General features: G+C 48.5%; 2 protein-coding genes across 6 annotated transcripts in view; one reads left to right on the top strand and one right to left on the bottom strand.

The window, feature by feature from the left end:
* Positions 1-518: 518 nt before the first annotated feature.
* Positions 519-25620, bottom strand: KMT5A (lysine methyltransferase 5A). Of its 4 annotated transcripts, none has more exons than XM_072600655.1 (8): positions 25363-25620; positions 19340-19464; positions 17078-17234; positions 12397-12616; positions 9155-9242; positions 6623-6682; positions 2818-3008; positions 519-2318 (listed from the first exon to the last, which is right to left on the bottom strand). In XM_072600655.1, exons 1-8 carry the CDS (start codon positions 25370-25372, stop codon positions 2108-2110), a joined length of 1062 nt encoding a protein of 353 aa, XP_072456756.1. In that variant the 5' UTR covers positions 25373-25620; the 3' UTR covers positions 519-2107. The 4 variants fall into 4 exon arrangements, with proteins under 4 accessions (XP_072456756.1, XP_072456758.1, XP_072456760.1 ...); XM_072600657.1 differs by lacking the exon at positions 25363-25620 and adding an exon at positions 19930-20141; XM_072600659.1 differs by lacking the exons at positions 19340-19464; positions 25363-25620 and adding an exon at positions 18860-19135.
* Positions 25621-25730: 110 nt separating this feature from the next.
* SBNO1 (strawberry notch homolog 1) overlaps positions 25731-27777 on the top strand; it is a 67794-nt gene continuing 65747 nt past the window's right edge. The window contains exon 1 of one of the 2 annotated variants that reach the window (XM_072600654.1): positions 25731-26003. The gene's annotated coding sequence lies outside the window, so the exon portion shown is untranslated. The remainder of the gene's footprint in view (positions 26004-27777) is intronic. The other variant, XM_072600652.1, reaches the window with a different exon arrangement.

The following is a 27777-nucleotide window of genomic DNA, read 5'->3' as shown; positions in this document are numbered from 1 at the left end:
CTTAGTAATAAGAGAGATGCAAGAGAGCGGAGTACAGCATAGTCATAAATAACTCTGAAGTAAAACTAAAAAGAGAAAGACTCAGAAAGGCATCATCAGGTTTGGAATCTAAGGACCCATGTCTGAGAATCACCTTGGCTACTCACCTGGTGTAAGTCATTTTCCTTTGAGACTCACTTTCCTCACCTGAAAATGGGTAGGATGGATGAAATGACAAACCAGATTTCTTCCTGCTCTAATTCTAATGAGCTTAAAGGAGCCACTGACTACCAACATTCACCCCCCCTGCCAGCTCTGACATTCTAGGATCTTGTGAATCCTAAAGCTTTCAAGGTTTGGTTAAAGAACTAACAGGTGTAAGATAACTTTCTAAATACCAAATCCATTAATTTTCAATAGATACCACCCCCAAAGTTTCTATGAAAGCTAGAGGAAAAAAGATATTAGACTGGAGTTTCAGTCATTCCTACCCATGGTCTTACAAGAGTTGGAAAAACAAAACAAAATATAGGAGGCAGTTGGCAATAAATATTTTTAATTTTTTATCCTTTTTTTGTTTTGTTTTTTTACAGAGACAAATACTCTTCAAGTCTGCTTTTAAAATTCAAGGCTAAACCACAAATAGGTACAACCAAGACATATAAGCTCACATTGATACGCCCACCTGATTGATTCTCCAACTCCCTGATGACCAGGGAAGGTGAGGGGAAGACTTTCTTAGGTAGCACCATAACAACCCCAGGGGAACAGAAAGGAGGAAGGGAGAGCCTGTTTCAGGTTTCCCTGCAGCCAGGGGGGCATAGTGCCAAGGTCATTACTAGGTCACTCCAGTCCCCTGGCTGTTGACTGAAATGACTGATCAGCTCTGTTCTGTGAGAGAGATAAGTCACCTCCTTCATTTCAGCTGATGCCCCAAATCCCGTCTCCTCTTTTGGCCCTGAGCCTGAAGCCCTTGCCCCCTTGCTCGAGTGCCTAGGACACCTGTGACCATCAGAGGCTGGGCTCCTACTTTTCTCTTTCAAAGAGACTTCTGCTTTAGTTCATAGCTGTGTACTCAGGAAAACCACCAGGCTGCCTGATATAACGTGGAAGCATATCTTGCTGATTCTACCCAGCAAATTAAACAAAACAAAACAAAGCCCAAACAAACCAACCAAAAACAAAAACACAAAAATCCAACAAACAAAAACCAGGTATGTAGGGAGTGATGGCAAAGAGGAAGATGGGAAGAGTTCTGGTCCCACTAGAGAAGTCTGGTTCCAAACAGAATAAAATACCATCGTGGATTTCTTCTATGAGAACTCAGCAACTTGACTCCCGCAACGACTTATATACATCTAAGTAGCTATTGTTGAATAAATTCAGTGTTCACATTTCTACAGAGGATTAAGCCCCGGTATAGGAAGCCCTGCTCTGGGAAGGGAAGTGGGGAGGAAATTCAGAGACTTTTTCCTGTCCGTGTCTGATTGGATGAGCAGCTGGTGGATAAGGGAGCTTTACCAGTACCCTGAATGGGGCAGCCTCAGAGAAGAGCAGTGACAAATGTGATGAGAGGTGGTAGTGGTGCGGGGACAGGAAGTTTTCAAAAGCAAAAGGTTGGGAAGGGAAAGGGACTGGCCTATTATGAAACATTAAAAATATATATTATATATATATATGTACACCTGTCAAGTCATTATTAGGACAAGAAGTTGGAGAACAGGAGAGAAGTTAGGCATGTTCTGTCCTGACGTGCTCCCTAAAATGGGATGTGGAAAGTCACTGCGATGTAGTTGGAGGCAGTGGGACTGCTTAAGTCCACAATTCAGATTCTCATCTCCCTATAAAACCTGCACCAAGTCTTTGACTGCATGCATGGGAAGCCCAGATTTGTCTGTTTGCAAAAATGTACAAAATAACTAGAAATAGAAAAGGTTTTGGTAACCTAAGGCCATCTGCGCAAGCCTGCTGGGGAGGGAACCTGCAGCAGATTTTTTTTTAAATACTACAGTGAAAAGGCATTTTAATAGATTTAAAAACATCAGAAGTAATCCACTAAGATTAGGTGTAAAAAACCCCCCAAAAAAACTAATTCCCTTCGAGGGGACTTTGTCCAGTGAAGCACAGATCAGTGTTTGAGCCACGGGTGGGCCTCCAGGGAGGCTTTGCTGCGGTCACCATAGTCATACAGCAGCTCCTCGCCAGCTTTGATGTCCCTCGAGGCGATGAGGATGAGGTGAGGCACGCCATCAATGTCGTGGAGTTTGGTTTGGCAGTTACCACACTTGCTGTGATTGATCAGTCTCCCGAGACGATCGGTTTCTCGAGTGGCATCCACACTGGCATGGCAGTGAGGGCAAGGGGAAAGAGGAAAGAATAGAGGAATAAATTAAAATGATTTTTTTAAAAGGGAGGGGTTTTTTTTTCAGCCAAGGAAGAATCCTTCCTCACTCAACACAGGCTCGAAAAACTGGGATTTGTTTTAGAATCAACACAAACAAAAAAAAAACCAAAAAACAAAAAAAGATTGCCCCGGGCAAGTCCGGGGGACTCCAGAAGAATTCCTCATTGAGGTGGCCCTGTTGAAAGGCAAGGTCAATTGGCTAAACTGTTTCTATTGGACTAGTCCGAAGCCCATCATTCCACAGGTGAGGTGAGGTCTGTCTGGAACAGTCTGCATCCTAGAGAAAAGAGAAAGTACACCTCTACCTCATCATTCAAAAGGAGGAGTCTTCGCCTGGGGACGACGAGGATGCTGCGGCGGCTGGTGGGTGCCTTGGTCTGCCTGGTAGTCAGCCTAATAGGAAATGACCTGAGGTGCTCCAAGGACTGACTTACCAGTAGGTTTTGCTCAGGTACTGAAAATAGTACATGTAGCAGCCTGTTGAAGGATCCTGAGCATAGAGAGCCTCGCGCTTCTTGGCATCAGTGATCTCAATGAGGTCCCCGTGATACTCTACCACAAACTCCCCTCTTGTAAACTGCTTGGTGGCAATCACGCCTCTGCCTTTGCCATCAATGATATCGATCTGGTGGGAAGTGATGAGAAAAACGGGTCATTGTCAAGACAAGTTAAAAGGCCTGTCCTTCCCCAGGGGGAAAAAACCCACCAACGACACAAGCTAATGGCTGGCATCTTGAATGAGCTGAATGAGAGCAAAGTATTCAGACGTGCTCCATTGGTAGACAAGACCGAGTGTTATTGAGAGTTCTGCTATGGGGCTGGTATTGGGGAAGGGGATGACCACTCTCCTTGGCAAAGGGGCTTCCTAACAATATTCTCCTCTAGGTTCATGTGTCTCATCACCTTGTGTGTTAATCTGATGAAAGATAACCCACAGGGATCTGTGTCCAGTCTTATATTTGGTTTCCAAACAATCAACTCCATGAGGGCAAACTGGGGGGTGATGATGGGCACATGTAACCACAGTCCTTACTCTGAACAGCCTGGGGGTTTTAATGGACTGCAGACTAACAGCTACTACCACTGAGAGAGGCAGTGTCTGCAACTAAGGGAGATGGGAGTGCTGAGTCTTCAGACCACATCTAGAACAGTTGCAGTTTTAGGAAGGACATGCTACAAAAATAAGCTGGAGAGCACCAGGGGACAGGTGAACAAGCATGAAAAAGGGCCCAGAAATCACACCACCCTCAGGCTAGCTGATTCACCCAGCAGAAGAGATGGAACATGAAAGCTGCATTCAAGTAGCTGAGGGGCTATCTCCTAAAAGAGCTTGACCCCTGTGCTCCCAAAACAGAAATGCTCAACATAAAGTATTTAGTAAGCCTTCAGGTGATGAATTTGAGGAGTAGAGGGCAGAAGTCTCCATGCCAATGATTCCCATATCTATGCTCCCTGAGCCCTCTCCTGAGCAGGGTCAGACATCGCTAACGGCCTAGTTCCTATTTTAAACTCAACTTGTCCAAAACAGAACTCATTCCCAAAACACCAAACTCTCCTCTCCTTAGCAACTCCATTTCTGCCCAGGACACCATTCGTCTCATCATCCAGGTCTGAAACCTTGGAGTCATCCCTAACTTTTCTCTCTCCCTTACCCCTTCATATCTAAGGAGTTGCCAGATCTTGGTGGCTTGTTGTCCTCACCTCTGTCCCCTTCTCTCCAACTGCACCACCTCCTCATCACCTCTTGCCTGGATTAGTTCAATCACTTCCTAAATGCCTCCAGTCCCTCTGGGGATTCCTTCACCTACTCCAAAAGCTCAATGACTTCCTCTTTGAACACACTCCTATTCCACCCAAAGCCCTCCAGTGGCTGGCTGTAGGCACTGCCAGGCCTGCGGCATATTTCTTGCCTTCTTCATGCATACTGGCTACAGGCCAAGTTGGCTGCCTGCTCAAAGACCTGCCAATGGATGACTTTCTATCTCCTCTCTCCTTCCTTCTGTACAGTCTGTTCCCAATGCCTGGAATGGAGTCCCTTCTTACCTTCCCCAGCAGAAGACCTAGATTCCTTTCCAGCCTAACTCTAGAGTCACCCCCTGCCTGAGGTTTCTCCTCACTCTCCTGGTTACTGGTGCCTCCTCTCCTCCACAAAAAACTTTGTATGTAGTTTTCATTTAATTGTGTATGGGTTGTATTTCCCCAATAGAATATCAACCATTTGTCCTCCTATGACTAGTACTTGACCTATAGGCACTAAGTCCATTAGTGGAAAGAATTCCTGGATGAGAAAACTCACTCTTCCAGTGGAGGCTGGCACCTTTTCTGCACCTAGCAGTCTTTCAGCGCTGCCTAGAGCCCTAGAAAGTCAAGTCATTTGACCAATGTCAGAGTGCCCTGAGGGGAGACTTGAACCCAGGTTGCTGGCCAGCATTAATATAGCATTTAGGATGTGTCTAGCCCATAAGAAAGGCAAAAACAGCCTCTGCCCCCAGGAGCTCCCATTCCTGCCTTGGAGGCCAGCTCTCCAACCACCAAGACAGACTCCTCTTTTCTTACCCCCAGCACTCAGTAAGTGCTTGATGAATGAACCAAAGTGGTCCATCAAGGCTTTATGTAAGGAATAAAGAGATCATCTTGGGAGCTGAGAGCTTTTTAAAAACCTCAACACCCATAATTCCATTGGTCTGGAGAACTCCCAGGGTAAAACTCTCTCTACTCTTGTGGAGCTGCACTTAACGTGCAAGTCAAGCGTTTAAGAAAGATGTCTTCAGGAACAAAAGGGGAAATGACTTATCCACGGTCACACAAGATCTGTGAAGAATAGTGCACGTTTCTAGGATGCTTCAAAGAGTGCTTTGCATCCATGATCTTATTTGGGTCTCACCAACCTGTGGAGAAAGGTGTTCTGATTATCCCTATACAGAAAGAAACTGGGGCTATGGAAGGCTAAGAGACTTGTCTAAGACTCTTAGACAGCTACTAAGCATCTGGGGCAGGATTTGCACTGCAGTCTTTTGGCTCCAAGCCTAGTCCACACCCTACTTTGCCCAGGGTCCTCACTGCATGTCTCCAAGTGGAAGAAGAATAACTACTGTGGTCAGGAGCACCCAGTGGTCTCTGAGGTCCTTTCCCATCCTGAGATCCTGCCACACTTTGTGTAGGCCTATGGGAGATTCTCAGCCTGGGGAAGACTGAGCATGACAGGCCAGGGCCTTGCTCTGAGAAAGATACAGGGGTGGCCACCCCTAAATAGGTTCCTCTGCATTTTCTGAGCAACCTGTTTATTGGCAGCTTAAAGTTCACCTTGGACACACTGAATTTATATACAGGTGGCCCAAGAGTTGGGTTGCAAACTCAATGGTTCTAACGCAGCCCTTGCTGCTGTACCCTCTTAGCCAGTCAGTTGACAAGAGTTTATTAATGTCTGTGTTCAGTACTTGGGATACCAAGAAAGCTGACCCCCACTCCCTCCAAAAAAGCCAATCAAACACACAAGAAATGGTTCCTGCCCCCAAGGAGCTCACAATCTAAGAGGGACACATCTGTAATACCTTTGTACACACAACAACATAGCCAATGTGCTATACAATCACAAATCATCTCAGAGAGAGGGCACTAAGGCAGGAAAGTATCCTGGCTGGGGGTGGGTGGGAGGTAGGAGGGAAAATTATCTGAGCAGGGTCTTAATGGAATCCAGGAGGGAAGCTAGGGAAGGGGAACATCCAGGGGGGAGGGGGGGGGGGAAGCCCAGGGAGGCGAGATAGGGCACTGTGTGTTTCAAGGGTTAGCAAAGGACAACACCACAGAAGGGAAGAGAAGGCAGCTGGGGATGGTGGGAAGGGACAGGACTTTCTATGGGATCTTGGCAAGAACGGGGAGCCGCTTGACCCAGATGGCAGAATTCGTTATCACCTTTTTCCTGAGCAGACACTGGGCCAACGTCCTAAGTGACAATCAGAGAATTCTGCAGGCATGGCCTCCACAAGAAGGCCTTTAAGGTTTCCCACCTGAGCGTTTCCTACAGGATTCATTCAGATATTCAGACCCCACTGCTTCTTCCTGGTCTGAGAGTAAAGCTGTGTCTATGGGAAAGACTTTTGGTAGTTGAGTCTCTAGGAACAAATAAGCTGGGGTCTGATGGTCCCTGACTGCCATAGACAATAGGAAACATGTCCTGGGCGAGACCTGGCAGCCCACCCTGGGCATCTGCTACATCCCAGTGCTTAACATCCGCCTTACCTTCATGCCTTCCTCCTTCCCGCTTTCAATTAATTCGTCTAGTTTTCTCTTTTCTTCTGACTAGATAGAGACAGAAGGAAAAGCACATGAGTACTTTCTGGCCATTCCCTAGTATGGGGTGAAAGGAAGCCAAAGTTTCCTGAGCTGAGCCCATGGTATAAAGGATTTTTCCTGCAAGGGGAAAGGGAACAAGCTTTTATTAAGCACCTCCTGTGTACCAGGCACTAGGCTAAGCACGTTACAAATATTACCTCGGCTGAGCCTCATAGCAGCTCTGGAAGATAGGTGCTATTATTATCCCCATTTTACAGTTGAAGAAACTGGGGCAGACGGCGGTCAAGTGACTTGTCCAAGGTTATACTGGCAGTAAGTGCCTGAGGCTGGATTTAAAGTCAGGCATTCCCGATTCAAGACCTTGTGCTCTATCTGCTGGGTCGCCCACCTGCCTCTATAGTAGTTTATGGGCCTGGAGCCAGAAGGTACCATTGCCTTATCCAAGCCTCTCCTTTCTTTAGAGGAGGAAGCTGGGGTCTATAGGGGCAATGTGTACCAGGTCACCCAGGCAGCGTACGAGGAGCTCTGTCAGGTTAGCTCCTGCTCTAAGCACCTCCTGGACCATATGGCTCCTCCCATGATGCCCTGATGTGGATGGCAGGGATGGTTTGGGGGAAGCCAGGGCTGTCCACCTGGATTTGCACTTCAAGAGGTTGGGATGATCCCAGACAAGCCTGCTGTCGCTCAATGCCTTCTCCTGTAAGTCTCTCAGAGCCCTTGGTGATATGATTACTGAGGCTTTTAGACTGAGTTACTTTCTGGGCATTGGCCCATGTCAAGCTTTTACTCAGCACTTCTGACGGGTTAACTGTGAGCACCCCAGCCATTCTGTAAAATCATGATTCAGGAAGGTGAACTGATGGAGAAATCAATGGGGTCCCAATTCTGCTTTTGACATCTTCTAACTGTGTCCCTGAACAGGTCTGGCCTCCAGCTTCCTCCTCCATAATATGGGAACGCTTCCATTCCATGGGGCTCCTTCCCTGAAGCCTGCTAGGCTCCCAGACATACAGTCAGGGCTAGTGTCCTCCTCTCCCTTCCCTTCATCATTTACAAGGGTCAGTCTTCCTCTCTGGAGGTCAGAGGTTCCCATCCTGTCCGGGCCACTAGCCACATGGCTGTCCTTTCCACACAGGCCCTAGCTTTAAAATCTTCACAGCTGGAGAACACCTTCACCCCTCATAATACAGAGAGAGGCCCACCTGGAAGCCTGGAGTATTCAAGATTTGGGGTTAAGGTTCCTTCAGGGAAGGAGGAGAGGTGGAAAGCACGGGTTGGCTTCCAGGAACAGGGGAGAATCCAGTTTTCCGGGAGCATAGGGTACCTTCTGTGGTTCCCCATACATCATCGATACAGTTCAAGTTTCTTCACCTGGCACTGAAAGCTTGCTACAGTCTTGCTCCATCTCACCCAACTCCCCTCCTAATGCTCTGTGCTCTGGCCCCTTCTTTTGTCCTGGACCCTTGGACTTCACTCTGTTGAAGGCCCTGGAAGCATTCTCAGTGGGGTTTTAAATGCATACAACAAAACACATGGGATTACAACAGCAACCAATTATACTGAAATCCTATTATCAAAATATGAAAAAACAACCTCAAACAAACTGCCATTCACTGACCCCAGGTGACCAACTTCTCACCACAATGGACTGTTCTCTGCCCCTCAACACAGATGGTGCTTTTCCACTCTGTGCCTTCCTTTGCTCTGGGCCCTCCCTCTTTCTTTGCTTGCTGGAATCCTATGCATCCTTTAGTGTCTAATCAGGATGCTGCCTTTTCCAGGAAGTCTTCCAAGTTCCCCTCTAGTTGATGAGGACTGAACCTGGCACTGAGTATGTACTCCTGGGCCTCAGGCTATCAGGGTTTGAGCATCTTCACCTTAGAGGCAGGCACCCACAGTCTTGGTCCTCAGGGAACTCATCCCAACTGTGCCCTGCGCTAAGTAGGCGCTAAACATCTGCTGGACTGATCCCACTGCTTAGACCAGTGCCTGGCACATACTAGGAAGAGAATGTTGGAAAGGCTGGCTGTTGGAGCCAGATCAAGGACATCACAGAAGCACATGGACACACAGAGAATGTCTGTTTCTGTTCCCATTTTTAGAGACCTGGTCTATGGGCTACAGAGACCCCCTCCCTCCCATCCCATTGGGGGCTTCAAGTAGAGGCTGGATCCTCACTCCTTAGGGATATGATGGAGGGTACTCTTGGCCAGGTACTGCAGGCACAACAGGACTGCTGAGGTGCCTTCTATTCCTGAGATCTGGTGAAATCTGGAGCTATTAGGAAAACTTCTCTATGAACAATCAGGGCTGGAAGTTGGCAGGGAGGCAGGTTTGCCCTGGGCTAGATTATATGGCCTTGGAGCTCTGAGCTAGACTGGCCCAGTAGGTCCAGACTAGGCAGGCCCTGGGTAGCTTTTGGCTTCCCCCCAGCCCCAGAAGGAGGCCCCAAGTCTGTACGCCCGCCTACCTGCTTACCTGTAGCTCAGCTTTGCTTTTGCGGGAGCTCCGTCTCACGGGATAATAGTCAGTGACTTTGCGATTCTGTTGAGTTTTTCCCTGAGCTCTGTGAGGAGGAAGAGGATGTTGGGGTCAGTACACGAAAAAAATCATCTTAATCAGAGAAAGCAGATGCAAACACCTTTGGAAAATGAGCTCACAAAGTGGAAACCTCCTTATTAGAGTGGCAGGGGAGTGCAGCTCCCACTAAGCACTACACCTGCCAGTCAGAGCCAGTACCTCGTACCTGTGGCTAGGCTAACCTCTCTGAGTTTCAGTCTCTTTATTTGAGTAAAGGGGATGATCCTTAGAGTGTCTGCCTTACAGAGCTGTAGTAGAATGATGTACAAGAGCTTTGTGCGTCTTATTGTTTATGGAAATGTGATAATTAAATCATTCTCTCTTTTTCTTTTGGAGACGGGGTCTTCCCCAGGCTGGAGGAGCACTCCCAGGCCCAATCACACTCCTGAGCAGCACAGAGGTTTGGAAGTGGGCAGCTCACCCCTCCTGAGGTGGCCTGACAGCCTTGTGGTCTCAGGGGCTCATCATATTAGGGTCAACCCTAGTGCAGACACCCCATTGGCTTCAGCCCTGTGGTAGATGAGAGCCCCTAAGGCTGCCTGGAGCAGGGATTACAGGTGGAGGCCACCACACCCAATAGCTCTTTCCTTTAAAAAAAGCTTTGTTGGTGTGTGTTTTGGGCATCAAAAACATTTACAGCTTATTCCCACTTTGTGAGAGGTCTCTTGTAATAAAATAAAAATTAAGCAAAACTACTAATATAGTGACTTCATATGAAAATGCAGCAACACTGACATCTGCAGCACCCCCCGCCTCCCAATTGCTGCTGCTGCTGCCCAACAAGGATCATCTTATCTGTGTGCAATCCCAATGCTTAGCATGCAGGAAGCATTTAATAAAGGCTTTTGTGTTCACTGAATTCATCTGAGGGCCCAATACTTCAACTGACCTGCACCCAACCCCCAAGTCTCGCCTTGTCCTTTCTTCCAGGCCAGGCCTCTCTTCCTGCCAGTCTGGTCTGGCTCCACATTCCTCCCCTCCCTGCTCCCCTTGTGGCTTCCTCCATGCACTGCTGCTGCTGCTCTGTGCTCTAGGACCCCCTCCTCTGAGCTGGCTCTTGGACAGGCCTTTCCTGAGTCTGCCAGCTGCTGAGGCTGCCTCTTCTAAGGTTACCTCGAGTCTGCGTGGCATGCATCTCCCATAATCCTAGAGATATTATACCTGTTGCTTCCTATTAGAACAGTTCCTTGGATCCAGGACATGTCTTCTTTCTGTACTTATATCCCTAGTACTAAGGCACCTGGCACATAGTAGGTACAACACCTGTACCTACTCTGTAGGTTCCTCCTAAATGCTTGCTGATCAATTGCACTGCCATCCCCTGCATATGGAATGGTGTGCCATCTCTGGCTGCTGAGCAAAACCCTCTCCTGGCAAAGTCTCTGCACCCTTTGAAAGCATCTCTACTTCATGGTTCTCCCCCTCAAACACTTTGTTCTAGAGCAGACCTGGAACACTTCCCATGCTCTTTGCGCTTACATGCCTTCCTAATAAGAGCCCTAGCTCACATCCCTGTGGGGCATTAGGACTGCACCCAAGCTGTCTCCTTACAATAATTTCCCCTCTAGTGATCCTGGCTTCCTTGGTGGCCTGTCATTTCCAGACTCCAAGTACTTGCACTGGCTGTCCCCCACACCTGGAATGCTCTTCCTCCTCACATTCTCCTCCTGGCTTCCTTCCTTCCAGTCTCAGCTGAAATCTCACCTCCCAGAAGCCTTTTTGAGCTCCCTCCCAAGCACCCCAGGCCCTTGTGGATCAGTCCTCACTGACTCTGTCTGTATTTCGTTTGTATGTAATCATTTGCACACTGTTTCCCCCATAAGCCTGTGAGTCCCTTAAGAGCAGACTGGTTTTTCCTGGTATACAATAGGAGCTTCATAAATGCTTGCTGACTTATCTCACAACCCCACAAAGGAGGTGCCATTTGATGAGAACACTGAGGTCAAGAGATGGTAAATGCTTTGCTCAGGGTCCCCCAGGTCTTTACAAACAGTAAGGACTTCCTGATTCCCCACCTACAAGTGATTCTTCCCTCTTCATATGCCACACACCACTCTGTCTTGGCTTTCCCTGTGCCTAGTCATGTTCTAATGTGCAGTACGGATATCTGTGTGTGTCTCACCCGCCTACAAAGCTGTGGTCTCTCCGAGGGCAAGAGATGAATTCCCCTTTAGATCTCAAGCTTCCAGGATAGTGTCCTGCACACAGCAGGCAAGCCAGCAATAATTTCTGAAACTCCATCAGATTCCTTGTACATGAAATGAGCCGAGGGACCTACATGTCAAGCTCCCGACTCTTTATTCCCCTCACCCCCCTGACTCTCAGTAAATATTCTGGCACCCCCATCCAACAGGACATCAGTGGAAGACTGTACTGTGCAGAGGCCATAAGAAATAAAATAAGAAAGAATTATTTTATAAGAAAAAGTTGCCCCCTTGCCCAGCTGCTGGGGTTGGAAAGTCCTGCCCAATCCAGCAATGGCAATCCATAAATCTCACAGATGTGAGAAACCATTTGTTGGTGGTGCCAAGAAAAGCATCACAGATCCTCCTCCCCCTCCCTCCCATCCTCTAAGGACCAACTGCAGGCCAACTAAAAGTACCAGGGATTACAGGCAGAAAAACCAACTGCCCCAACAAAGTGATGCAGTCAAAAAAGGAGTAGTTCTAGAGTCCAAGGGCCTGGGTTCGAATTCAATCTGCTCTATGACTTCCTATGTGACCTTGGCCAAGGTCTCTCGACTTTCTGGGCCAGCAAGGCGGGATAGAACAGTGGTTCCCAGTGTGAATCGTGGATGGACTAGGGTGGGGAGTGTGGTGGAGTGGGGGTACTACCAAGGGATTGCGAGGGCTTATGACTTCGTCTGTACACCAGGCATTGCTATCATGGACTTTCTAACCACACATTGATGAGCATAACCATTACTGTATCGAAGGCCTGTGAAAGTTTATGATCAAAAAGGGTTGCTGTCCTGGGAGAGGCTGAGGACAGATGAAGCAGAAGATCCCTCCAGGCCCTGACTGCCCCCACCACCTATGAACAGCGCAGAGTCGCCTTTTTAGTCATGATCCTCTGGGAGAACAATCTGCTGAGGGCCCCTTGAGCTCTGGGGTCTTCCCAAGGGAGATGACATCACTTACTTTCTCCTGGAGGCCTGCTTGGTTTTGGGGGGTTTCTTCGGGGCGTGCTTCGCACTAGCGGCATCAGCAGCATTGGCGGGCAGCGCCATGGCTTTGGGGTTTCCTGCAGCTGTGGATTTGTGGTTTGGAAGGGGCTCCAGAGAATCCCTCCTTAGCTCTTTGCCTCTCTGTTCTTCTGATTTCATAGAGCTTGCCGGGGCGTTGCCGCCAATTCTTTTCTCTGCAGAGGAAGGGAGGACAAAGACACCAACTTACCCCCAGTGTCCTCCTGCTTCAGACTAACTTCAAAAAGAGTGCCAGGGAAGGAGGATGCCTGCCCTCTGTGGCAGCCACATAAACCTACTGTAAGTGAGCAATGAGAGACACCACAGGGTCTGCACCAATGCAGGAGAAGGGACTGTGCCAGTCAGGGTACAGCTCAAGCTCTGAGCAGCTGGCCTGGGCATCAGATGATCGGGGGCCACCCTTCAGCAAACTGCCAGCTCACAATCACAAAAGTCTCCAACCTTCCCCTGGGGAAGATGTACTTGGGCCAGAGTCATAATCTCCATCTTACAGGTGAGGAAACAGAAGCTCAGGTAAGCTTAGTTACTTGCTCAGGGTCACACAGTTCAGAAATTACTGAGCCAGGATTGGAGCCCAGGGTTCTGTCCTATACACATACCAGAGCTGCATAATGCCAATTCGAGGGCTATGGCTTAGAGAACAAAGCATAGGGCCTCAGAGGGTGGAGGACGGAAGATGATGGGGCGGGGGGGGATATTAGGGATGGGACCCAGGGCATGCAGACAACAGGAACTGCCCCCTCCCCTTTGCCATGGCTGAAGATCATGTCTACTTGCAGCAACAGGATGTCTCCAATTTATAAACAAGCAGTGGTTCAAAAGCTCATTTACAAGTCAGTTTGTCTGGAATGCTAAACATGTTTTTCTTATAAAATGGTTATTTGGACACCCCACCCCCAACAGCCTCTCCCCCAAGTACCTCCATTACTCCATAATACTAACATTACTGTTCATGCTCCATTATGAGTTAACTAGGCTTTTGTGAACAGGTCTGTGAATCTGATCACCGTCAGTAACTTCATTTCTATAGGGAAAAGAAAAGGGAATGTGGCAGGAGAGGTCCTTTAGCTCTCTTTGGGAATGAAGGCAAGTCACTATCTCTCTTCTCCCAGGAGGTCACTCTGCCCCCTCAGTCTCTTCATCCGTAAAAGGAATTCTATAGATTAGATCCATAGTTCTCAACCTTTTGGCCTCAGGACCCCTTTACACTCTTAAAAACTGAGGACCCTTGCCTCAACAAGCTTTTGTTTATATGGGTTTTATCTCTCAATATTTACAGTGTTAGAAATGAAAACATTTAAGTATTATGAAAATAGTTTTCACCTGCCAGATACCCTAAAAGGGTCTTGGTGACCTTACCTAGCTCTGACATTCTGTATTCTAAATTGGCTGCCAGTTCTCCCATTCTGGGGTCTTTAGGCCCCTAGGCTCAGTCTGGTCACTCTCTGTTCTAAGGTTCTCCTAGCTCTGCCATTCTGGGGTCTTTAGGTCCCTAGGCCCAGTCTGGTCACTCTCTTCTAAAATCGTCCCAGTTCTACACTTCTGGGGTCTTTGGGTCCCTAGGCCCAGTATGGCCATTCCCTGGTCTGAAGCCCTCCCAGCTCTGCCATTCTGGGATCTTTAAGCCCCGAGGCCCAGTCTGGTCACTCTCTGTTCTAAGGTTCTCCTAGCTCTGCCATTCTGGGGTCTTTAGGTCCCTAGGCCCAGTCTGGTCACTCTCTTCTAAAATCGTCCCAGTTCTACACTTCTGGGGTCTTTGGGTCCCTAGGCCCAGTATGGCCATTCCCTGGTCTGAAGCCCTCCCAGCTCTGCCATTCTGGGATCTTAGAGCCTGTAGGCCCAGTCTGGTCACTCTCTGTTCTAAGGTTCTCCTAGCTCTGCCATTCTGGGATCTTTGAGCCCCTAGGCCCAGTCTGGTCACTCTCTATTCTAAGGTTCTCCTAGCTCTGCCATTCTGGGGTCTTTGGGTCCCTAGGCCCAGTATGGCCATTCCCTGGTCTGAAGCCCTCCCAGCTCTGCCATTCTGGGATTTTTGAGCCCCTAGGCCCAGTCTGGTAACTCTCTGTTCTGAAGCCCTCCCAGCTCTGCCATTCTAGGATCTATGAGCCTCTAGGCCCAGTCTGGTCACTCTCTTCTAAAATCGTCCCAGTTCTACACTTCTGGGGTCTTTGGGTCCCTAGGCCCAGTATGGCCATTCCCTGGTCTGAAGCCCTCCCAGCTCTGCCATTCTGGGATCTTAGAGCCTGTAGGCCCAGTCTGGTCACTCTCTGTTCTAAGGTTCTCCTAGCTCTGCCATTCTGGGGTCTTTAGGCTTCTAGGCCCAGTCTGGTCACTCTCTGTTCTAAGGTTCTCCCAGCTCTGCCATTCTGGGGTCTTTGGGTCCCTAGGCTCAGTATGCCCGTTCCCGGGTCTGAAGCCCTCCCAGCTCTGCCACTTGGGGGTCTCTGTGCCCCTCCCAGCTGACATTCTGCAAAACTGGTAACAAACTCTGCCCCAGTAGCTACTTTCCCATGTGGCTGTTACTTCTGTGGGGATGAAATGAGGGCTAACATTCCAGACCCACTAGTTTTGAATGATGCTGGCTTGAAACTGTTCTCAGAAATGAACAGCAGAGGTCCTAGGAATCAACTCACTGCCATGGCACTTGTTTGAATTATAACTGAGGAGCAGTGAATAGGAATGCCTGGATTCTCAGGAGGAGGGGATTCTCCCACATGGAAAACCCATTATCAATATTCTTGTTGAGCCCTTAAAACTCAGGAAGAAGAAAACTTCTGCATTATGAAACATAACTTAGACAAGCCTGGAATGGGAGGTGCTTGCATGCTAATTCCAAGATCACATCTCTCCCTACCCTCAAAACACGATCCCTGGCAGTTTTCTTCCCAGCCCAAAGACACCATGCCTAGCAATAAGTCATGAGTGGGCCCCAGTAAAACAAACTACCTTTCCCCATCACAAGAACAAGCTGGCTTCTGAAGAAATTCTCTTGTCAAAACAGGACTATCTTGTAACCACAGAATTATCATGTATTGATTCCCAAATTATCATATTCAATCCAGAGGTCAACCTATGGACATCAACTCTCAAAGCTATCTTGCTACAGATATAACAGACAAAAAATACACTCCTGAGAAACCCCTTCCCCCGGTTTCCAGTAGTGAATGAAGCCTGTGACCAAGGTTGCACTTTATCACCTAATTAGTGTATCTGCCAGATAATCCACTGCTTTTTCTATGTAAGCTTTAGCATCATTCCTGTTAAGGGGCAAGTTCCCTAAGGAGCTCTGCCTACCATATTGGCATTACAATAAACCTTTGCCCCCTTGACTTAAAGAATGCGTGAGTCCGTGAGTTCCTTCCAGATGACACTGTCCAATCTTCTGGTCTTGGTGGGGGAGGGGGGTGTCCCTGAACCCTTTAAACCACATCACTCGGAGTGAGTCTGTCCTTTAGAGAATTTGCTTCTTAAGCCTAAATTGCCCTGGAATTGTGGTGTTTGCTAATCCTTCAGAGGACAAGAAGCAGCACTGGATTCTGATTAGATCCCCAAGACCTTGAAGATTGAAGCCCTATACTCTGTCTATGACAGTAGTGGCTGCTGGCATCTCCTAGGAAGAAGGCAATGGGGCCACTCCCTCTCTGAGAGGCAGGTGTCTGCCTGAGGCCTGGGCCTGATTTCTATCCTTATGGAAACATGTGTATATATCAAGTCTTTGTAGTGGACTAAGATTTCTGGGAGAACTTTCCCTTGCTTTTGAGGATCCTAATCAGACCATATGTCCAAATCTCTGACCCTACCGCATACAGATTTCTCTAACTTGGAACTACTACTTCCATACTTTTGGACTCAACTGTCCTTTTAATTGCATGTCAGTCCATCGAGTTGCAGAATTCCAAGAATGAAAAGGTAGGCCATAGAGAATCACAGTAACCTAGAGGCCATTGAATCCTCCCTCTGCCCAAAGCATGAAGATCCATGGCAAGTGCTCTTCTGATCTCTCTCCCAGTGATGGGGAGCTCACTACATTCTGAGGCAGTCCATTCTAATTCTGACTGGTTCTGATTCTTCAGAAGTTCTTCTCAGAAATCAACCTATTGGTGTTAGGTTTGGTTCTCTAGGCCAATAAGCCTAATCCTCCTTTCTACAAAACAGCTCTTCAATTATGTCTAAATCTCAGGTGGCTTTGTTTGAATCTTCTCATTATCCCCTTTATTTTTCCTGGACGTGCTCCAGAAGACATCTGACAATGTCCCTCCTAAAACACAGTATCCACGTTTGAACCCCATACTGTGACGGTAGTATGACTAGGCTAAAGATCATCATGTCCCTTGTTCTGGACAGTAAGCGTCCATCAATACTATCTAATATCTCACACACACACACACACACACACACACACACATACTGCTACCCAAATAAGCCAAGTAAAGTTGGTCTGTTTGGAAAGGCCATGAAAAAGCAGGTGGCCCATTATCTCTTTGAGATGGAACTGTAGGGTGGCAAACTGATCAGCCTCAGGACTGGGGAGTAAGTACTAGGAAGAGCTTTCTCATAAATGCAGCTGGTGTAATGTCTAGCTAGGTACCAGACTAGAAATACCTTCAGAGTCTTACCCTCTCCTTTCTTGTGCAATTCGGTTAAGGCTTTCCCCTGGCATTTGACATCATGATGTGCAACAGAGTTTTCCTCCTGGAGTGGAGGACGAGTTCCAGAGGATCTGTGGGGGCTCATGTAGGAATAGATCTTTGACTGGCCCATAAATACATTCTCCTAAAAAGACACAAATCCATAGTCAAAAAGAAAACCCCAGGAATCAGAGTCAGTAACATCTGGGATACTTCACAAAAGCCAACATACCTCTCAAACGGTTTGTGGGAGGGGGAGCATGGCATGTTACAGTGAGCACCCCCAAGTAAGAAAGGCCTCAACTCTTTGCACTTTTAGCTGCTCAGAATTACCCAGTTTCACATCATAAATACTCTTTGAAGGCTTTTAAGTAACTAGACTAAGTATGATGGATTAAAGATATCTCTGAACAGCAGAATAACAAGGTCTGTATGGACTTCAAAAACCCATGCTCTAATTGGTAGGAGAATTTCCCTGCACTTACACAGATAACAACTTCTTCCCAGATCCTTAATAAATGTTTTGTCCACAGTTGCTGTGACTGACAAAATTCATTATTTAGTGCTCAGCCTTCTGCTGATGAATCTATTCTCCAGGTTGGTCCATAGTCGATGGACTATTTCAGATGTGGGTCTTATTAAGAACCTATTTATTCCAGTTTAGCTAAGACCTGACAGGGCTAGCCTTCTCCTGGTACAGTCTGGGACTCCAGGGACCTGAGGTCAGTCACTTCTAAGTCTGGGAGGAAGACTGAAGTGAAGGAAGGTCTTTGAAGATAATCCTAAAAAGAACAGGCTGCCGAGCACAGTACCTGGACCAAATACTTGGGGGTCATCACATATCATCCATCTGCCAGAAATAAAGATGAAGCTCCAATACCAGAGAACCAGCTTGGGCTGTTTACCTGGGAGCTGGACATGGACCCTCTGGGCCTGATTTCCATGGTACTGAGAAAGGCCTTGGCAAACTTAGCCAATCGGTCTGGTCCAGCTGGTGAGTCCATGTTTACTAAGAGCCCCTGGCCCAGTAAGCATTGCTTACAACAAACTCCCTGAGTTAAGCAGCTCTGACCAACTAACAATGCTTTACACTGGGAGAGCAAAACTGACCATTGTGGGGAAAATTTCTTTAAGCCAACCTTGGGAAAGGGACTTGAGAACTTGTGAAACACGGGCACCCCATCCTCTGCCTTCATAGAAAAAAAGGGGTGGGGTGAAGTGGAGGAGGCTGAACAGAGTCTGCTGTTGGTGGAGCTAATACCGAAAGCAAAGCAAAAAATTCCAGTGTGCAGAAATTTTCAGTGTGTAAGGAGTTAAGGCAGAGCGATGAAAGATAAGAATACTTTTCTAGGCCAGGAACAATGGGAGGAATTTATATGGATGATAATAGGGCAATGATTGCCAGGCAGGAAGTCAATGTGGGCCTTTTAAAAAGGGACATTTTCTACTTCGGCCTCTTCCAAGCAGCTTTTTCTCTTGGTGGGGGGGAGGGGAGAGAAGTAGGAAGGGAGCATGGGGGTTGGGGAGTGACACAAAGACCGTCCTTAACTTTTCCCTGCGAAAAGCTCAAGGCAAGTGACGGAGGGCTAAGAGTCCCCGCCGAGGAGCTGGGTCAGCTCTTCCGGGAGGAAGAGCAAGGCCAAGCTGGCCGGCCCAACAGGCGCCCGTCCGGGACCTCCCGGGCGAACGCTCGGCTCCCCCACCCCCACCCCGGGCCGACGAGCGGAGGGGATCCCGAGCTGGGCTTTCTGGGTGCTGCCGTGGGCTTACCAGCACGGAGCGGGTTTGTTCAGAAACAACTAGGCAGCCCCTCGGCCACAGCAGCAGCCACAGAGCCCACGAGAAACTCCCGGCGGGGCTGGAGGCTTCCCGGAGGGGTGCGGGGAGCAGGGGCTGAAAGGTCAGCCGGGATAGGGTGGCCGGCCCGCACGTCCTAGCGGAGGGCGGGGAGCAGGGCGGGGGCGCCCACGTGGTCACCGCGGGCCCAGCTGGGAGCCGGGGGCGCCGGCTCCCCCGGCCTGGGGCAGCGGGGCGTTGTTCCGAGTGGACTTTCTGGGGGGTGGGGGCGGGGGTGCCATCCTGCGCAGGCGTACGGAGCCGGGCCGAGTTCCCCCGGGTCTGGGCGGCTGCCCTCCCTTAACCCCTTCGTGCCCGCAGCCCGTCCCCATTAACCCCTCGCGGCCCCGGCGGCCCGGCCGGCGCGGGCCCCCATTAACCCTTAGTGGTCCGCAGCGCCGGGGCTCGGCTTACCCCGTTGGTCCTGGGCCGCGCCGGGGCCCTTCTGTCCACCGTGTCCGGGCCCGGGGCGGGGGCCGCTGCTCCTCCCGTCGGGGCCGCCGCCGCCTCCTCTGGCCGCGTTTTCGACATCTTCTTGCCTGGGGAGAAGGATGGCAGAGGCTCAGGGCGCAGCGGGGCGGGCTGCGGGGCCAAGCGGGCCCGGCGCGGCGCCTCCCACCGCAGCCATGTTTAAAGGGCCCCGGCCCCGCCAGCGAGCGGTGGAACCGGAGCCACCGAAGCCGGCCGGCTGCGGCGAGTGAGGGCGGGCGCCTAGCCGTGCGCCCGGGCACCCCTGGAGCCCACCCCCCGGGCATGCCGCGCTGCGCCCCCGCGGCCCCGCGCGCTCCCGCCTCGGAGCGCCGCCCCAGCCTGCCGCCCCCTCCTCCCCCCCCTCCGCACCCTGCCCCCCCATCTCTGTCCCCTCCCCACGCCCGGCCTGGGCCGCCCACCTCCTCCCGCCAAACTGCGCCCTTGGACCGGCACCCTTCATCCCATCCATCCCCTTCCACACCCATCCCACCCAAGGGGGGAGGGGTCTTTGGAAAGAGCCCAGCTCAACTAACCGGGGTTCTAGACCCAGCTATGCGTGACCCTGGGTAAGTCGTTAACACTCCCCCGGACTCAGAGTCATCATCTCCGAAATGAGGAGGTTGAACTAGATGATCTCGGAGGGATCCTTCCGGCTCTGACATTCCAGGATATTCTTTTGTGGCCTGGGGCAGAGCGGAGAATCGGGGACCGACCCCAATCTGGCTCCAGCTCGTGCTATTAGGGCAGCATCAGCTCCTCCCCATCTAGCCCATGAAGGGGGGGCTGGCGGGGGGGGAGGGGGGAGGAAGGCAGTTAAATACCTTCGGATCATCCTTAAACTAACCTTTCCAAAGGAGAAATGAAATGAGCAAATGAAGGAAGGAGGGGAGAGGGAAAGAGATAATAAACGTTTGTTGACAGTACAAATGTCAAAACCAGGATAACTGTGAAAAGACAAAACTCCCCTAAGGCCGTTTTTTCTCAGACTAGGGTCTGAGGACCCACCAGAATAGGATAATAAACACAAGAACTCTTGAGGGATCTTTTTCATGTCTCGGGAGCTTTCCCCAGCAGCCCTTCCTTCCTAACTTTTGCTGAATCCCCTGACTGAGGGAGGAAAAGGATTTAGGTTTGGCTTAGAGCTGCTCTAAGGATGGGGGTGGCTGCCCTTGTTGGGTCAAGTTCGACTCCTCCAGACCCAACTTTGGGTTTTCTTGTCAAAAATACTGGAGTGCTTTGCATTTCTTTTTCCATCTCATTTTGCAGATGAGGAAACGGAGGCAAACAGGGTGAAATGAATTGCTCAGGGTCATACAGCTAGTAAGAGTCTGAGGCCAGATTTGAACTCAAGAAGCGCCGGCTTCCTGATTCCAAGTCTACTGCGCCACCTAGCTGCCTCAGGCTGTTATTAACTTCCAAGTTTTCAATTAGGGAACTGAGGCACTAGCAGGGGTGGGGAACCTGCAGCCTCCAGACCACATGTGGCCTTCTAGGTCCTCGAGTGCAGCCTCTTAACTGAGTCCAAGTTTTACAGAACAAATCCTTTTATCACAGGGATTTTTTCTGAGAAGTTTGGATTCAGTCGGAGGGCTAGACTTGAAGACCTAGAGGGCCCCATGTGACCTTGAGGCTATAGGTTTCCCATCCCTGCCAGGGCCAAAGGCCTCACCCAAAGTCACAAAGGAGGGCCTCAGGTTATTTGAGTAGCAGCTTGTTTTTTGATAGCTCCGAAGAAAAATTCAAGTATTCCTTTGGTCACTGGTTAGATATGTCAGCCTATCTTGCAAGGGATGGACACACTGTGCCTCTGTGATAGCAGGTTAATGGCGTAGGGCCAAGGAGCCACAAACACATATATGATGCTGGGCACACAGGTTCTCCCTCCTCCCCCCATCTTTTGTCACTTTGTATTCAGCACACTGTGTGCAATTTAGGTACTAAGTATCATTGTGGGTAGCTGGTGGATACAAAGAGCCCTATCTCAGAGTCAGGAGGATTGGACAGAGTGGCATTGTGACCCTGGGAAAGTCCCTTTAACCTATCAGTCTCTAGGCAACTCTAGGACTAAAAATGTTACAGCAGGTGAGAATCTTAATTGGGAGAAGGAGTTTTCTACCCTAGCCACCAAGGGGGATTATGTTTTATCTACCTACTACAGGGTTTCATTCCCCCTTGGACTATATGAGGACAAAGGACTTTTTCATACGTGTCTCCTCCTCCTACTGCCTTATTCCTAGCACAACACAATGCATAGGGAAGGCACTTACTTTAATAAATATTTGTTGAATTAACATATAAGAATTCTGTACTAAAGGTGGCCAAAGTGTACTAACAGGGCAGGTATAAATGTAAACAATGGGGGAAGGGGGGAGGTAGAACCTTTCCTGGGATGTGTTTTAAAAAATGACTCTGCTCTTGTGAAGTTAAAAAGAACAAGCATAATGTGAAAGAAGAGATATAAGAACATACTTCCCCCACACCCCCTCCTTTGCAAAAGTGAGAGGTCTATGGGAATTTTTTCTTTCCCCTTTTTCTTTTTTTTAAATTCTTTGTTAGAAGGGATGGCTTTCTGGGAGAGGATGCAGGGGGTAACAAAGGAGATTCTAGGCAATATAAAAATAAGATATCGATCAAATCTAAAAAAACTCACGCAATAACTTCACTTGAAGAAGCAGGAATCAATTTTAGTATCATTAGAAAAATTTGTGAGATCATAGATCCTAGAAAGGACCTCAGAAATCTCCATGGTCAGTAATAATATTGTAATATCGTAATCCCAGTTCAAGTCTGGCACATCTGCATAAGATTCTCTTTGGTGGAAAGAATGAAGTGAAGTGACTGCCATGGTTTTTCATTTAGTCTGCATTTACAGAGCACTTCCCTCCAAATAACCGTGTGAAAGCAGTAATCCTAGAATTGTCCCCATTTTACAGAAGAAGAAACAGGGCTTTAAGAAAGAAAGGAGACAAGAATATATTATTCACTTACTATGTACTGGACACCGTGCTAATATTACAAATATCTCAGTTATTATCCCTTACAAATATTATCTTACTTGATCCATAGAAAAACCCTGGGAGGGGTATACTATTATTTATTCCCATTTTATAGATGAGGAAACTGAGGCAGACAGGTTAAATGACTTGCCCAGTATCACACAGCTGATAAGTTACTAAGTCTGAGGCCAGAAATAAATTCAGGTCTTTGTGGCTCCTGACCCACCCCTCAATCCTTAGGGCCATTTAGTTGTTCACAGAGGTATAGGAAGTAGCCCATGGTCACAGAGAGTTATGACAGCCAGAAAAGGGGACAGTCTCCCTTCTACTTGGTCCAGTGCTCCCTCTACTTCACTATGCCTCAGATTAGATCTTGGTATGAAAATGGGGCGAGGATTACTGTTATTGAGTTGTTGAATTAAGAGTAAGCGTCAGTACCATATACAGGATAGATATACAGGGAACACATACTTAGCATCTCTTTGAGTACTTACAGATATTTGTAAATGGCAAGGTGACTTTTCTGTGTAATTAAATTAATTTCAATTATTCATCTGACCCCCCCCTACTGCTAAAATAAAAAGTCTAAGCAGACTAAACCTTTTAAATGGCAAATATACTTTAAAATACTGAACATCTGAGGGTGTTTTAACTATAATTTTCTCTGAGTATTTTGTCATAAAGTCCTATAATCTCAAATATTTTATGCCTCATTTTTCCATCTGCAAAGTAGGTATGTCTCATTTGAACATATCCTTCTAAGGGAAATCTGGGAAAATAACAAAGCCGAAAGATATTTAAATAACAACTTGTATGTCGATCTTGCTCCTTAACATTTACAAAATACCCTGTTCACAACATTACTCTATGAAGCCGATGAATCAAATGTTATTCCAATTTAATGAGAAAGCAAACAGCTTCCTAGCAGTTATATGACTTACAGAGCCTCAAATACCACAACTAAATGCTGAGATTTGATGTAAGTCTTCTGACTCCAAGACCTATGCTCTTTCCATGAGACTACTGCTTCCTTGGGAGCAGAACTGGGATGATTTGCTCTTGAGTACTTCAAGTAACTCAGATTTAGAGTTAGTAGCTAGTCCAGTTTGTTCATTTTACAGATGGAGAAACTGAGGCATGGGGAGATTACATAACTTTCCCAAGATCATGTTGATAGCAAGCAACGGAGTTGAGATTCAAATTGAGGTCCTTGGAGTTCAGGTCCAGAGCTTTTCACACTGTACCATGCTGAGTATCACAGGACTATCAATTATTAAATTAACAATAATGCAGTGCTTTGGAATGTTTAGAAGAATGCCACAACCGAACAGTTTGAGAAGGTGTACACTTGCAACTGCCTCAAATGTCATAAGTCTGCCTTCGGTTATAGTTTGTTTCCTGATGTAAGTTTCAGTGGTATGACACAAACAGTACTAACAAAGTTACTCGTTTAGGACTCCAGTATGTCTGTAAGCTGTCATGATAATTTGACAATCCTCCCTTCACAATGCTAGGCACATAGTAGGTGGGAAACGCTCTTTGAGTTGAACTGAATCTCACTCTCATTCTTAACCTGGATCTGTTGGTTACTAGCTGAATGACCTTGGACAGGTCATACCATTCATTCATTTGTTCTTTCAACAAGTTTATGAGTAGGGGGTGTACTAGAGAGGCAGGGCATGTAAGACTGAATTGGACTTCCCTGGACTTCAGGGTTTTTTTTTGGTTGTTGTTGTTCATTAGTTTCAGTTACGTCTGACTATTTATGACCCCAACTGGGGTTTTCTTGGCAGAGATGCTGGAGTGGTTTGCCATTTCCTTTTCCAGCTCATTTTACAGATGAAGAAACTGAGGCAAGCAGGGTAAAGTGACTTGCCTAAGGTCACACAGCTAGTCAGTGCTGAGGTGAGATTTGAACTCAGGAAAATGAGTCTTCCTGACTTCAGGCCCTGCACTCTATCCAGCAACTTGTTGCCCCTGGTTACCTCAGTTTACTTTTCTCTAAAATGAGTGATTTGGTACAAATGATCTCTTAAGATACTTTCCAACTCTAAAACAAAAGACTCCTCACAAAAGACTAGAGAAATCCTACAGTGTCTCTAATAAAAAAGAACTTAGTTATTTACGATCATTCCCCAACAAGCAAGAGGAAAGAAGACAGACCTCTCACACAGTACTGCTAATTTGGCTTCACCAAGGCTATCACTTACGCTTACACACACACATTTGTGGATGTATGTATATAAAATATCCCCAGCAGCTCCCTCCAACTCAGAACTGTCTCCAACTGACCTCCTGAGCTGAGCTGGGTGTTTTCATGGGAGAAAAGTGGAAGAGGGTAAGGGAAAAAACTCTTTAAGTTTTGTGGCAGAAATAGCATCTGCCTTTTAAATGGGGAACCCGGGGATTCCCTCCTTAGCCTGAGAGCCTGATGATCTGGGTCAGACAAGTTACTTTCCTCTTCCAGGGTCAGTTTCCTGTGTCAAAGGAAGGAGGGTTGTAACTAAAGAACTCTCTCAGGTCCCTCCCTGCCATGAGCTCTCTCCTCCAGCCTCAGTTTCCTCACTTGTACAATGGGGATAACAACGCTTCCCACCCTTAACTCTAAGGGTAATTGTCAGAAAAGCACTCCCAAAGCGCTAATTATTATCATTCCCACCAAATGCCCCACTCCCCAAAACTCATTCCCAGCCCCCCACCCCCAGCTGCGGGAAGAAGACAGGTCTCTTCCTGGACCCGAAGGATACTGTAAGGGGAAAGAAACTTTTAAGAGGGGGCCTCCAGCCGACCCCCCCACCCCAAGCTTCAGGCGCGGGGAAGAAGCGTGGGGAAGGGACGAGATGGGGTGGGGTGAGGGAACTTTGTTCTGCAAGAGCGACCATGCGAAGCCTCCCCCTCTTCTCCATACCCCGGCCCCCGCTCCCCACGCCCCAGTCGCCGGGCCAGCTGGCCGGACACCCGGGAAGCTACCTCTGGCCATGGCCCTGAGACTCGACGGCACCGTCTGGGATCTCCCGGGAAACCGAAGCTTTCAGAAAAAAAAAAGTTTGCAGTAACGCTGTAGCCAACTGCTCTCCGAAACCGAAACATAAGCTGCTCCCAATTGGAGCCTGGGGCTGTCTTTCTGGAGAGACTGCACTCTGATAGGCTGCAGCTGGAGGAAAATCCCGCCCCCAACCTCCTGGAGGGACTGTACTTTCTTACAAACGCTTCCTCGCCTCGTATCCCAGTTGAAGGGGGGGAGGGGGGGGTTTAAATTTACCTTTCCCGCGCGCCGATTGGCCGGGGAGGAGTGCAGCGCGAGCTGCGATTGGAAGAAGCTAGGCTCCGCCCACCCCGTGACAAGTTGCTCGCAGTGGGGATGTTTATAGACGCTCTGCTGCAGCAGCGGCAGACCCAGACGGCGCTGGAGAGGAGTGCGGCCGGGAGCTCGTGAGCGCCTAGTCGTCTCCGCCTCCGCCGCGGGGCGAGCGAATGAGCGTGGGAGCTCTTGCGGGGTCTTTGCCCTTCTGGCCGGAGGCTGCCCTTTGACCCCTTAACCCTTGGCCGGTCGATCTTCGCGACCCGGAGCCTGGCTCGTTTTTTGTTGTCCCTCCGGGATCTTGTGCAAGGTAAGCACGCATTCATCAACCAGTTCCCGAGCACCACCGGATCGTGCGCCTGTTGTGGGCAGGGTTTGGGGCAGTTTCTCTCTTCCCCCCTCCCCCCCCCCCCCCATCCCCGGAGACCGAACGAGTTGGTCTACAGGGAATCGGACAGAGCAAAGCGTAGAAGTTGCATCGAGGCGAACTTGGGGTGTGTGTAAGGAGAAAAAGTTATTGGGCGATAACGCTTGCCCCAAAAGTGGATCGGAACTTGCCTCCGGGCTGCCCCTCATCACTGAAGGGATCAGAGACCTAGCGCTGAAAGAGGCTTCCGAGGAAGTTTTACAGGTATTGAAACTGAGGTACAGGATGATTGTGTGACTTGCCCAAATTTTACCAAGCCAGATAATGCCAGCGGTGGGATTTTTGGATCCACATCTTCCGACTTCAGAACTTTCAGTGACTTTTTTCTTAATACGTTGGGGAGATTCCTTTTCATGTGTGATTTGGTTTCTGCCACCCATTAGGTAGGTTGCTGCCAGAAACTCCAAAGGCTTCCTCTTAGCTCCAGAATAAAATTACATACTCAGACATTTGTATCCCTTTACGCCCCTTTCTTGCTTTCTGGTCTCATACGTTAGTGTCCTCCACCCAGGCTTGCCCAGGTGCCGAGGAAGGCTCCCGTGGCTGCCCCCCACCCCCAGAATGCTCTCCTTTCTCACCTCTCCTTGGAATCCCCTGGTTTCCTTAGGCACTCAACAAACTCAACCTTTTCATAACTTTTCCTGATTCTCTGCTACCCCACATACTACCAGCTCCTCAGACTATATTTATTTGGTATACAAAGGGTGTTCCAAATGTCTGGGTGCAGTGTTAAACTTAAATTTTTGGCACACCTTCTGTCTATATATATCTGGTAGCCTTTGATACATGCTGGCCATGTCACTTTGGGCACGTCCCTTATCCTCTCTCTGCTCGGGGCAACTAAGCCTGTCTTTGGTTCATGCCAGTGCTGGTCTGTTTCTTCTTAGAATGTAAGCCAGGGCTGGCTTAGTTTTGTGTCTCCAGCCCAGTGCCCAGTTTCTAAAGCTGGTGTGGGATTGACCGGAAGGAAGGAAAGGAACAAGCACTTATGAAATGCCTTTTGTATGCCAGACACTAAGTGTTTTATAAATGTTATTTCATACGATCCTCACAACAACCCTGCAAAGTAGGTATTATTAGGATCCCCATTTTACAGTTAAGGAAACTGAGGCAAACTAAGTGTCCCGGGTCACACAGCTAGGATTTGAGGCTGGATTTGAACTCTGGGCTTTTCTGACTCCAGGCCCTGTGCTCTCTGCACTGTGGCACCCACTTGCAGGTACAGTGGAATAAGTAGCCATCCTGATGCCTGGAAGCCTCAGAAGTCCTCTTATCTTGGGGTTGTCTTCTTGGGATGGTGTTTTCAGTCTGAACTTGTCCATTCCTTTAGGAGCTGGGGCACTTCTTTGTGCTCTGTCCTCAGGAGGTGTTACAATGTGTCTATGGACTCTGCTGACTTTCCACAGCTTGGGGTGGGGAGGTGGTGAAGACCAGAGGGAAATCTCAGTTTTTTACTCAGTAAAATGAGAGGCTTGGATTAGAGGGCTTCTGTCAGTTTCTTCTAATTTGGGGGCACTAAACACATTTAAAGTTCAAGCCTTCTTTCATTTGCTGTCCTATGGACTATAGAAATAGTTTCCAAAGTCACCTGTCTGTCTTGAGTTTCTTTCCCTCTCAAATAGTGACCAAAAATTGGCAAAGGTTTGCAAAATTCTCA

This window comes from Notamacropus eugenii, chromosome 4, assembly GCF_028372415.1.
Source record: "Notamacropus eugenii isolate mMacEug1 chromosome 4, mMacEug1.pri_v2, whole genome shotgun sequence".
Lineage (NCBI taxonomy): Eukaryota > Metazoa > Chordata > Mammalia > Diprotodontia > Macropodidae > Notamacropus > Notamacropus eugenii.
This window is presented reverse-complemented; position numbering and strand designations above follow the sequence as displayed.